This window comes from Procambarus clarkii, chromosome 46 (assembly GCF_040958095.1).
Source record: "Procambarus clarkii isolate CNS0578487 chromosome 46, FALCON_Pclarkii_2.0, whole genome shotgun sequence".
NCBI classification, from domain to species: Eukaryota; Metazoa; Arthropoda; class Malacostraca; order Decapoda; family Cambaridae; genus Procambarus; species Procambarus clarkii.
This window is the reverse complement of record NC_091195.1, coordinates 34,299,330-34,312,469: the sequence shown is the minus strand read 5'-3', so window position 1 is coordinate 34,312,469 and position 13,140 is coordinate 34,299,330. Positions and strand designations below refer to the sequence as shown.

Here is a 13,140-nt window from a genome sequence, read left to right as displayed (position 1 = left end):
CCGATTTGCCTAATAAGCCAAGTTTTCATGAATTAATTGTTTTTCGACAACCTAACCTACCTAACCTAACCTAACCTAACTTTTTCGGCTACCTAACCTAACCTAACCTATAAAGATAGGTTAGGTTAGGTTAGGTAGGGTTGGTTAGGTTCGGTCATATATCTACGTTAATTTTAACTCAAATAAAAAAAAATTGACCTCATACATATTGAAATGGGTAGCTTTATCATTTCATAAGAAAAAAAAATAGAGAAAATATATTGATTTAGGAAAACTTGGCTTATTAGGCAAATCGGGCCTTGCATAGTAAGCTGAGAAGTTAGTTCTGGCTACTAGGTACGACATATATATATGAACGAAATGAACGTTATATATATATATATATATATATATATATATATATATATATATATATGTCGTACCTAGTAGCCAGAACTCACTTCTCAGCCTACTATTCAAGGCCCGATTTGCCTAATAAGCCAAGTTTTCCTGAATTAATATATTTACTATAATTTTTTTCTTATGAAATGATAAAGCTACCCTTTTCACTATGTATGAGGTCAATTTTTTTTTATTGGAGTTAAAATTAACGTAGATATATGACCGAACCTAACCAACCCTACCTAACCTAACCTAACCTACATATATAGGTAAGGTTAGGTTAGGTAGCCAAAAAAAGCTAGGTTAGGTTAGGTTAGGTAGGTTAGGTAGACGAAAAAACATTAATTCATGAAAACTTGGCTTATTAGGCAAATCGGGCCTTGCATAGTAGGCTGAGAAGTGAGTTCTGGCTACTAGGTACGACATATATATATATATATATATATATATATATATGAACGAAATGAACGTATATATATATATATATATATATATATATATATATATATATATATATATATATATATATATATATATATATATATATATATGTCGTACCTAGTAGCCAGAACTCACTTCTCAGCCTACTATGCGCGGCCCAATTTGCCTATTAAGCCAAGTTTTCCTGAATTAATATATTTTCTCAAATTTTTTTCTTATGAAATGATAAAGCTACCCATTTCATTATGTATGAGGTCAATTGTTTTTTTATTGGAGATAAAATTAGAGTAGATATATGACCGAACCTAACCAACCCTACCTAACCTAACCTAACCTATCTTTATAGGTTAGGTTAGGTTAGGTAGCCGAAAAAGTTAGGTTAGGTTAGGTTAGGTAGGTTAGGTAGTCGAAAAACAATTAATTCATGAAAACTTGGCTTATTAGGCAAATGGGGCCTTGCATAGTAGGCTGAGAAGTGCGTTATGGCTACTAGGTACGACATATATATATATATATATATATATATATATATATATATATATATATATATATATATATATATATATATATATATATATGAATGAAAACTCACACCCCAGAAGTGACTCGAACCCATACTCCCAGAAGCAACGCAACTGGTAACTACAGGGCGCCTTAATCCGCTTGACCATCACGGCCGTCAAAAGGAAGTGATAGCCGAGGCTATTTGAGCCACTTCCCCGACGGCAACTCGGATGGTAATCTTGGGCATAGCATTTCACCAAATCACCTCATTCTTTGGGGCACACGTGAGGAACACAAATGCGAACAAGCCTGAATGGTCCCCAGGACTATATGCGAACTATATCCATTCAGGCTTGTTCGCATTTGTGTTCCTCACGTGTGCCCCAAAGAATGAGGTGATTTGGTGAAATGCTATGCCCAAGATTACCATCCGAGTTGCCGTCGGGGAAGTGGCTCAAATAGCCTCGGCTATCACTTCCTTTTGACGGCCGTGATGGTCAAGCGGATTAAGGCGCCCTGTAGTTACCAGTTGCGTTGCTTCTGGGAGTATGGGTTCGAGTCACTTCTGGGGTGTGAGTTTTCATTCGCATATAGTCCTGGGGACCATTCAGGCTTGTTCGCATATATATATATATATATATATATATATATATATATATATATATATGTCGTACCTAGTAGCCAGAACGCACTCCTCAGCCTACTATGCAAGGCCCGATTTGCCTAATAAGCCAAGTTTTCCTGAATTAATATATTTTCTCTAAATTTTTTCTTATGAAATGATAAAGCTACCCATTTCATTATGTATGAGGTCAATTTTTTTTATTGGAGTTAAAATTAACGTAGATATATGACCGAACCTAACCAACCCTACCTAACCTAACCTAACCTATCTTTATAGGTTAGGTTAGGTAGCCGAAAAAGTTAGGTTAGGTTAGGTTAGGTTAGGTAGGTTAGGTAGTCGAAAACAATTAATTCATGAAAACTTTGCTTATTAGGCAAATTGGGCCTTGCATAGTTGGCTGAGAAGTGCGTTCTGGCTACTAGGTACGACATATATATATATATATATATATATATATATATATATATATATATATATATATATATATATATATATATATATTTATATATATATATATATTTATATATATATATTTATATATATATTTATATATATATATATATATATATATATATATATATATATATATATATATATATATATATATTATTAAATATGACCGAAAAAGTAAGATTAATAATTCTAACACGAATTTTCTCAATCTTTCGTACATTACGCTTCACTGTTGGAGGTAAATCAAAAATCACTTCTCCAAAATTCATTTTTATTTCTAGTCTGACGCGACACGGGCGCGTTTCGTAAAACTTATTACATTTTCAAAGACTTCACAAATACACAACTGATTAGAACTTACGTATCTCTGCTATTATATCTACATTTGAGTGAGGTGGGAGGGATGATGTGGCATATAGTGACGTGGCATTAACACAAGACAGAACATGAGGGGATATTAATAGGGTATTAAAAGTATCAACACAAGACAGAACAGAAACAATGGGTATTGAATAGAAGTGTTTGTAGAAAGCCTATTGGTCCATATTTCTTGATGCTTCTATATTGGAGCGGAGTCTTGAGGTGGGTAGAATATAGTTGTGCAATAATTGGCTGTTATATATATATATATATATATATATATATATATATATATATATATATATATATATATATATATATATATATATATATATAAATATATATATATATATATATATATATATATATATATATATATATATATATATATATATATATATATATATATATATATATATATATATATATATATATATTGTGACGGTAACGCGTTGGTGTTCGGCTGTTTCAAAAGCTAGGGGCATGGCCTCGTCACATAAAGAAAAGAAAATGAGAAAAGCTGGAACTTTCGTCTGTGGTAAGGTAATGGGAAGACACACAAAACACAAGTAAATTTAACAATGAATTTTAATTACGTTAGAAAAGCAAGACATGAATAAAATTGAGTAAAAAATGTAACCGACAAATCAACAAACAAAATAATAAGAATAATCACTGGCAAATGAAAAGTTACGTTAAGACAAGTGAATAATAGCAAAATGAATAATAGTGCAGGAATATTGGCTTCACGCTGCCACCTCCCTTAGTACACGTAAGCCAAGGCTTTGTCTACCAATGAGACGTGTCAACTGTGTGGAGCACTGAGATATTCTGCCTTCCCTAGGTCGCTGTAGCCCAGACATCAACTTGTGGAAGAGGGTGGTGGGGCAGGTGCGACTGAACACCAGCCAATCAGCGACAGGCAGGCGATGGACAAGCAGTTTGCCGGTTAACGGTGGCGGGGGCGAGCAGGTGCGCCGGTGCTGGATACGTTTTGCTCTCTGGGCAAAACGTTTTGGAGATACTTGTTGGATATATCTTCTATTTTATCTGTTGAGGTGACGTACTTTGGAGGGAAGAGCAGGCTCAATCTCTCTTGAAAGAGATTATCGTCACAATATATATATATATATATATATATATATATATATATATATATATATATATATATATATATATATATATATATATATATATATATATATATATATATATATATATATATATATATATATATATATATACATAAGCAATGCGTCATAATATAGACTAGACTATTAGAGCACACCCACCTCATAGGTTCGAACCCTCATCACGGCTCTTATGGATTTTCTCATTGATGCAGTCACGTTAGTGTGATTACTTTCTATGAATAGTTACATTGTTACCTTTCCTGACAATGTCCATCAGTCACTGTGATCTGTTACTGTTTGTACCCTTACAGGGGACCCTCGCCTGCGACTGTTCATCACTCATGGTGGTCTTTTAAGTACTCAGGAGGCCACCTACCATGCTATACCTATCCTGGGTATCCCCGTCTTCGTTGATCAACATCATAACATGAGACAAGCCCAAAACGAAGGCTGGGGACGGTCCTTGGCCTGGGATGACCTCACCTATGACCTCCTTCGCCAGAATATCTTCCATGTTATGGATGACACCAGGTATTACATTTTCATTTGTCTAAACCATTAGGCAGCTGTCATCGTTATAAGGTTATTCGCATGATAATGCGACTATCATCATATGACGATTTAAACAAGTATTGCCTGGGTTTTATATGTATGATGCAAATAAGGATATAATTGGTGTATGTGCCTGAAATGGATTTTACCTTGACCATTGAAAAAATCTGTTCTCATTAGTTCCTTGTAAACTCTGTTACTTAATTGGTGAATGTGATTGTTATGATATGTTGATTATCATCTGTGTGTGCACGTTGGTGGCTTACGCCTTTGTTACAATCTTTACTCTCTCTCCCATATGATGCCAATTAGGCCAAATGCCATCGCCCTGAGCCTAACAGCATTGTATATTAAATTTATATCCTTTTCACTACTCAATACTGGATGTAATGGAGTATACCAGGTAAACCAATCATTAATTGAAACATTATCATATGTTGTGTGAATTATGTAATTCATCAAGTTACCCAACACACATACTCTTCAAATATAGAAAAAGAAATTGTGAAACATCTGAAGATAACACAAGTAGCGTCAGCAAGGTCGAGCACAAGGTGTTGACAGGCGCCAGACACACCCACAACGGTGACAGGCGCCAGACACACCCACAACGGTGACAGGCGCCAGACACACCCACAACGGTGACAGGCGCCAGACACACCCACAACGGTGACAGGCGCCAGACACACCCACAACGGTGACAGGCGCCAGACACACCCACAACGGTGACAGGCGCCAGACACACCCACAACGGTGACAGGCGCCAGACACACCCACAACGGTGACAGGCGCCAGACACACCCACAACGGTGAAAGGCGCCAGACACACCCACAACGGTGACAGGCGCCAGACACACCCACAACGGTGACAGGCGCCAGACACACCCACAACGGTGACAGGCGCCAGACACACCCACAACGGTGACAAGCGCCAGACACACCCACAACGGTGACAGGCGCCAGACACACCTACAACACAACCTTTCACAGTGCCTCCACCAAACGAAACGATAAATATTTACTTATTTCTGTGTTTTCTTACATTTTGCATACATATTAATAATTATATAATGAAAATTATCTTAGTTTGTGCATAGGTGAGTACGACCATTTTTCCATAGCCGCTGCCCAAGGGTTAAAGAAACGTGAGCTATATATAGAAGAAGTAAGTTCGATTCCATTTGCTTTTGGGAGCCCCATTTGCTCTCGGAAGCTAACTTACTGATTAAGTGTCACACTACTTGGAGTCATCAGTCCCAAGGTTCTTGTATGCCTACCAGGGACTGCGAGCAACAACCTGGCGCCTTTAGAGGCACAGGAAGCAATGGCTGAGGAACACTTAACATTTAAAGTTTATCTCTGGCCATCTAGCAGGGAAGGCACCAAGAAAAGTAGGCAAATCAAAACAGACTGCTACCTGGTTGAAATTTCCGACCGACGCCCTCATATTATCAAAAGAACTTCCCCCTTCTTCCCCCCCCCCCCACCAAAAAAAAAAAAAAAAAAAAGTAAACAAGTTAAACTTCTTCTAACTAACCCCCCCCCCCCACTTGATAGCTCCACCCCCCCCCACTGGGGGAGGGGTAGGGGGTGCTGGGGCACGACCAGCCAGGTCTTGACAGATGTGCCTGGTAATCGATGTTTTGCTCTAACCAGTTTCCCGTTTTCTTGGTGGCGTTGTGAGGCTGTTGCAGACCGGGAAGTGTGTGTTGGCCAGGAGTTGAAGAGTACTTGAGCTACATGCGCTTAGGGACACCTTCCCTAAGTGTTCCATAAGAACTGCTTTTGCGAGGTCAGGGTTTCCTTCCCTGTGGTGTTTGTGGGGAAACTGACTCATGGGATTTTATTATTTACTAGCTGAATGCAGCCACACGTTGCTGTGGTTCAGCAACGCATGCGTGTTGCTGAGTCACAGCAACCCTCACCTGTCCCCATCATTTCCCCCTTCCCCCGTCCTCCCAACCATTCTCCACTCCCCCGTCTCCTCGTCCTCCCAACCATTCTTCCCTCCCCATCCCCTCGTCCTCCTCACAATCCCCCACTCTCCTGTCCCCTTCTCCTCCCCACGATTCTCCCCTCCTCCGTCCTGTTGTCCACCCATCACCCCCCCACACCTGTGTCCCCTCGTCCTCCTCACCATTACCCCCTCACCGTTCCATCATCCTCCCCACCATCACCCACTCCCATCCCCTTGTCCTCCCCACCATTCCCCCACTTTCTCGTTCGATGTATACCTAAATAATCTGAGGTTCCCATCACTGAAAAATAAGAACAGTTCAAAAACGAACTGAATAAATGAAAAAATATATAAATAAATTATACTCATGAAATGAACAGTATGGTAAACAACACAGCTGAATTCAAACGCAATAACACACAAAATAATTATATCAAAATGAAAATAAATCAAAATCTATGTAAATTCAATTTATCAATGCAATCAGAAACAATGAAATGGAATCGTAACATATTTACTATAGCGTATGTTCTTTTATGCAACAGATGGCGACGTTTGGCACTAAAAACAACAAAAAACATATGTTACAATTCCATTTCAAAGTTTCTGATTTCATTGATAAATAGAATTTCCGTAAATTTCGACTTATATTAATTTTGATTTAAACATTTTGTGTGACATTGCCTTGGAATTAGGCTGTGATGTTCACCATACAGTTCAATTCGTGAGTACAGTTTATTTTTTTTATTTTTTCATTATTTGTCATTTCGTTTTTTGATCTGTTTTTCTTATATTCCAGTGATGGGAACATTTGGGTTCAGATTCACGGAGCAGTTACGCAAGTACTTACGAACGTGTACGTCGTTCCTCAATCTATGATGGCTTTGGTGGCATTTATTAATCAGTTTACAAGCATGAAAACTTGCCAATCAACTGTTGTTATTGTTATAAACAGCCTCCTGGTGCTTCGGAGCTCATTAAGTGTTTAATAATTGTAAACAAAGATTGAGAAAAGATGTACAGGTTCGAAAGTGTTTGTGTAAATTTTTCATGAATTATTTAATCAAAATTATTGATTAAGTTCCCCAGATCTTTTGATGTTCCCAATTTTCTGATGAGAACATCAGATCATTTGATAATCAGATTAGGGAGTGGGGAATGGTGGGAAGGACGAATGGGACGGGAGTGGGGGATGGTTGGGAGGACGTGGGGACAGGGGAATGGGTAATAGCGGGGGACGACGAGGGGACAGGGGAGTTGGGGATGGTGGGGACGAGGGGAATGGAGAATGGTTGGGAGGACAAGGGGATAGGGGAGTGAGGGATAGTGGGGAGGACGAGGGGACAAGAGAGCGGGAGACAGTGGGGAGGACGAGGGGATTTTGGAGTGGGGAATGGTTAGGAGGACGAAAGGATGCTGGAGTGGAAGATGAAGGGGAGGAAATAGGGACGAGGAAGTGAGGAATGGTTGGGAGGACGAGGGGAAGGGGGAGGGGGGGGGTTGGATGCATTTCTGACTACTGTACAGACCATTAGCGAGCGGTGATAACACACACCAGAGTGCCTGGGGGTTGTACATAACACACACCAGGGTGCCTGGGGGTTGTACATAACACACACCAGGGTGCCTGGGGCTTGTACATAACACAAACCAGGGTGCCTGGGGCTTGTACATAACACACACCAGGGCGCCTGGGGCTTGTACATAACACACACCAGGGTGCCTGGGGGTTGTACATAATACACACCAGGGTGCCTGGGGGTTGTGTGTAACACATCAGGGTGCCTGGGGGTTGTGTGTAACACACACCAGGGTGCCTGGGGGTTGTGTGTAACACACCAGGGTGCCTGGGGGTTGTGTGTAACACACCAGGGTGCCTGGGGGTTGTGTGTAACACACCAGGGTGCCTGGGGGTTGTGTGTAACACACACCAGGGTGCCTGGGGGTTGTGTGTAACACACCAGGGTGCCTGGGGGTTGTGTGTAACACACCAGGGTGCCTGGGGGTTGTGTGTAACACATCAGGGTGCCTGGGGGTTGTGTGTAACACACCAGGGTGCCTGGGGGTTGTACATAACACACACCAGGGTGCCTGGGGGTTGTACATAATACACACCAGGGTGCCTGGGGGTTGTGTGTAACACACACCAGGGTGCCTGGGGGTTGTGTGTAACACACCAGGGTGCCTGGGGGTTGTGTGTAACACACACCAGGGTGCCTGGGGGTTGTACATAACACACACCAGGGTGCCTGGGGGTTGTACATAATACACACCAGGGTGCCTGGGGGTTGTGTGTAACACACACCAGGGTGCCTGGGGGTTGTGTGTAACACACCAGGGTGCCTGGGGGTTGTGTGTAACACACCAGGGTGCCTGGGGGTTGTGTGTAACACATCAGGGTGCCTGGGGGTTGTGTGTAACACACCAGGGTGCCTGGGGGTTGTGTGTAACACACCAGTGTGCCTGGGGGTTGTACATAACACACACCAGGGTGCCTGGGGGTTGTACATAACACACACCAGGGTGCCTGGGGGTTGTGTGTAACACACCAGTGTGCCTGGGGGTTGTGTGTAACACACCAGGGTGCCTGGGGGTTGTGTGTAACACACCAGGGTACCTGGGGGTTGTGTGTAACACACCAGTGTGCCTGGGGGTTGTGTGTAACACACCAGGGTGCCTGGGGGTTGTGTGTAACACACCAGGGTACCTGGGGGTTGTGTGTAACACACCAGTGTGCCTGGGGGTTGTACATAACACACACCAGGGTGCCTGGGGGTTGTACATAATACATACCAGGGTGCCTGGGGGTTGTACATAACACACACCAGGGTGCCTGGGGCTTGTACATAACACACACCAGGGTGCCTGGGGGTTGTGTGTAACACACACCAGGGTGCCTGGGGGTTGTGTGTAACACACCAGGGTGCCTGGGGGTTGTGTGTAACACACACCAGGGTGCCTGGGGGTTGTGTGTAACACACCAGGGTACCTGGGGGTTGTGTGTAACACACCAGTGTGCCTGGGGGTTGTACATAACACACACCAGGGTGCCTGGGGGTTGTACATAATACACACCAGGGTGCCTGGGGGTTGTGTGTAACACACACCAGGGTGCCTGGGGGTTGTACATAACACACACCAGGGTGCCTGGGGGTTGTGTGTAACACACCAGTGTGCCTGGGGGTTGTGTGTAACACACCAGGGTGCCTGGGGGTTGTGTGTAACACACCAGGGTACCTGGGGGTTGTGTGTAACACACCAGTGTGCCTGGGGGTTGTGTGTAACACACACCAGGGTGCCTGGGGGTTGTGTGTAACACACCAGTGTGCCTGGGGGTTGTGTGTAACACACACCAGGGTGTCTGGGGGTTGTGTGTAACACACCAGGGTGCCTGGGGGTTGTGTGTAACACACACCAGGGTGCCTGGGGGTTGTGTGTAACACACACCAGGGTGCCTGGGGGTTATGTGTAACACACACCAGGGTGCCTGGGGGTTGTACATAACACACACCAGGGTGCCTGGGGGTTGTACATAACACACACCAGGGTGCCTGGGGGTTGTACATAACACACACCAGAGTGCCTGGGGGTTGTACATAACACACACCAGGGTGCCTGGGGCTTGTACATAACACACACCAGGGTGCCTGGGGGTTGTACATAACACACACCAGAGTGCCTGGGGGTTGTACATAATACACACCAGGGTGCCTGGGGGTTGTGTGTAACACACACCAGGGTGCCTGGGGGTTGTGTGTAACACACCAGGGTGCCTGGGGGTTGTGTGTAACACACCAGGGTGCCTGGGGGTTGTGTGTAACACATCAGGGTGCCTGGCGGTTGTGTGTAACACACCAGGGTGCCTGGGGGTTGTGTGTAACACACCAGTGTGCCTGGGGGTTGTACATAACACACACCAGGGTGCCTGGGGGTTGTACATAACACACACCAGGGTGCCAGGGGGTTGTGTGTAACACACCAGTGTGCCTGGGGGTTGTGTGTAACACACCAGGGTGCCTGGGGGTTGTGTGTAACACACCAGGGTACCTGGGGGTTGTGTGTAACACACCAGTGTGCCTGGGGGTTGTGTGTAACACACCAGGGTGCCTGGGGGTTGTGTGTAACACACCAGGGTACCTGGGGGTTGTGTGTAACACACCAGTGTGCCTGGGGGTTGTACATAACACACACCAGGGTGCCTGGGGGTTGTACATAATACATACCAGGGTGCCTGGGGGTTGTACATAACACACACCAGGGTGCCTGGGGCTTGTACATAACACACACCAGGGTGCCTGGGGGTTGTGTGTAACACACACCAGGGTGCCTGGGGGTTGTGTGTAACACACACCAGGGTGCCTGGGGGTTGTACATAACACACACCAGGGTGCCTGGGGGTTGTACATAACACACACCAGGGTGCCTGGGGGTTGTGTGTAACACACCAGGGTGCCTGGGGGTTGTGTGTAACACACACCAGGGTGCCTGGGGGTTGTGAGTAACACACCAGGGTACCTGGGGGTTGTGTGTAACACACCAGTGTGCCTGGGGGTTGTACATAACACACACCAGGGTGCCTGGGGGTTGTACATAATACACACCAGGGTGCCTGGGGGTTGTGTGTAACACACACCAGGGTGCCTGGGGGTTGTACATAACACACACCAGGGTGCCTGGGGGTTGTGTGTAACACACCAGTGTGCCTGGGGGTTGTGTGTAACACACCAGGGTGCCTGGGGGTTGTGTGTAACACACCAGGGTACCTGGGGGTTGTGTGTAACACACCAGTGTGCCTGGGGGTTGTGTGTAACACACACCAGGGTGCCTGGGGGTTGTGTGTAACACACCAGTGTGCCTGGGGGTTGTGTGTAACACACACCAGGGTGTCTGGGGGTTGTGTGTAACACACCAGGGTGCCTGGGGGTTGTGTGTAACACACACCAGGGTGCCTGGGGGTTGTGTGTAACACACACCAGGGTGCCTGGGGGTTATGTGTAACACACACCAGGGTGCCTGGGGGTTGTACATAACACACACCAGGGTGCCTGGGGGTTGTACATAACACACACCAGGGTGCCTGGGGGTTGTACATAACACACACCAGAGTGCCTGGGGGTTGTACATAACACACACCAGGGTGCCTGGGGCTTGTACATAACAGACACCAGGGTGCCTGGGGGTTGTACATAACACACACCAGAGTGCCTGGGGGTTGTACATAACACACACCAGGGTGCCTGGGGGTTGAGTGTAACACACCAGGGTGCCTGGGGGTTGAGTGTAACACACCAGTCCTCCAGTCTTCTCGTCGATTCACTAGATTCCTTGGTTCTATAGCTCACCTGAGTTTACCTGAGAGCCACTAACACTAGTAGCCTCGACTAGGATAGGAAGCTGGCGGCTTGTCGAAGGTCCCCCATTTGTCCTGATGATCGTTTCCTGCTATACTGTAAAGGTCAACAGAGTTTTCGCATTTACGGCTTCGGCGGGTAGCCTGTTCCATGGGTTCATATCCCTGTGGGTTAAAAAAGCATCGCCTGATCCCAGTCCTACATTGTGGTTTGTTGAGCTATAAACCGTTGCTCCTTGTTTATGCTACATCTGACCTTTTGAAGAAATTTTCTGAATCAACATCCTCTAAATAGTTCAATATTTTAAAAGTTCCAATACGATCCGTCTTTGTGATGCAGTGGTAAAGCACTCGCCCGGCACCTCACGAGTGCTTTTACCTGTGTTTGTATCATGGCCGGGGATGATTGACTGGCGCCAATCCTTAACTGTAGCCTCTATTCATCCAACAGTGAATGGGTACCTGGTTGTTAAACGATTGGGCGGGGCGTATTCCGGGGATAATTAGGTTTTAGGGCCTGCTCGAAACGCTATGCGTGCTAGTGACTTTACAGGAATAAGGATATGAGGTAATTATCTTGAAAAATTGCAAGGAACTCTTGTGTGTATATATAAATCAATTAAAATACACAGATCCGCTCTGTCATGCCTGGTTTGTAGTGTTATTAGTTCTGTGGCCCTCAACCGTTACTGGTTCGTGAGTTCCTTGAAACGCTATGAGTGTTATTGGCCTTGCAAGAATGTAAAAATACCAATGTTATATTATTTCACTAACCCATTATACCTTCCTGTGAATAAAGATTATTATTATTAATATTATTATTATTATTAGAGTTGACTTAGCTCTTGAATCATTTTTGTTGCCCGGTGTTGCACGTTCTCCAGAGCAGCTATGTCTTTCCGAAGATGAGGTCTCCATGCTTGGATACAGTAATCCAAATAGGAGCGCACCAAGAGATTTATACAGTTGAATCATTACCTATACCAGGTCAGAGTAAAAGAGTGCTACAGGTTGTGGCTGGCAGTTCGTTGGTCGCGGGTTCGAGTCAGCTCAGTGTTACAGTTTATTTTACTTTTATATATCACGTTCATGTGACTTATCTGTATCAATAATATTAATAATAATAATAACAATAATAATAATAATAATAATAATAATAATTATTATAATAATAACAATAATAATAATATTAATAATAATAATAACAATAATAATAATAATAATAATAATACCAATAAAAATAACAATAACAATAACAATAATAATAATAATAATAATAATAATAATAATAATAACAACAATAACAATAACAATAACAATAACAATAAAAATAATAATAATAATAACAATAACAATAACAATAACAATAACAATAACAATAACA

The 13,140-nt window shown here is 43.7% G+C and overlaps 1 protein-coding gene across 2 annotated transcripts in view; it reads left to right on the top strand.

Moving 5' to 3' along the window:
* Positions 1-13,140, top strand: part of LOC123770538 (UDP-glycosyltransferase UGT5) — a 177,627-nt gene that overhangs the window by 138,016 nt on the left and 26,471 nt on the right. For both annotated transcript variants that reach the window (XM_045762547.2, XM_045762546.2), the window contains one exon: positions 4,209-4,428. In XM_045762547.2, the coding sequence (XP_045618503.2) occupies positions 4,209-4,428 (220 nt within the window). The remainder of the gene's footprint in view (positions 1-4,208; positions 4,429-13,140) is intronic.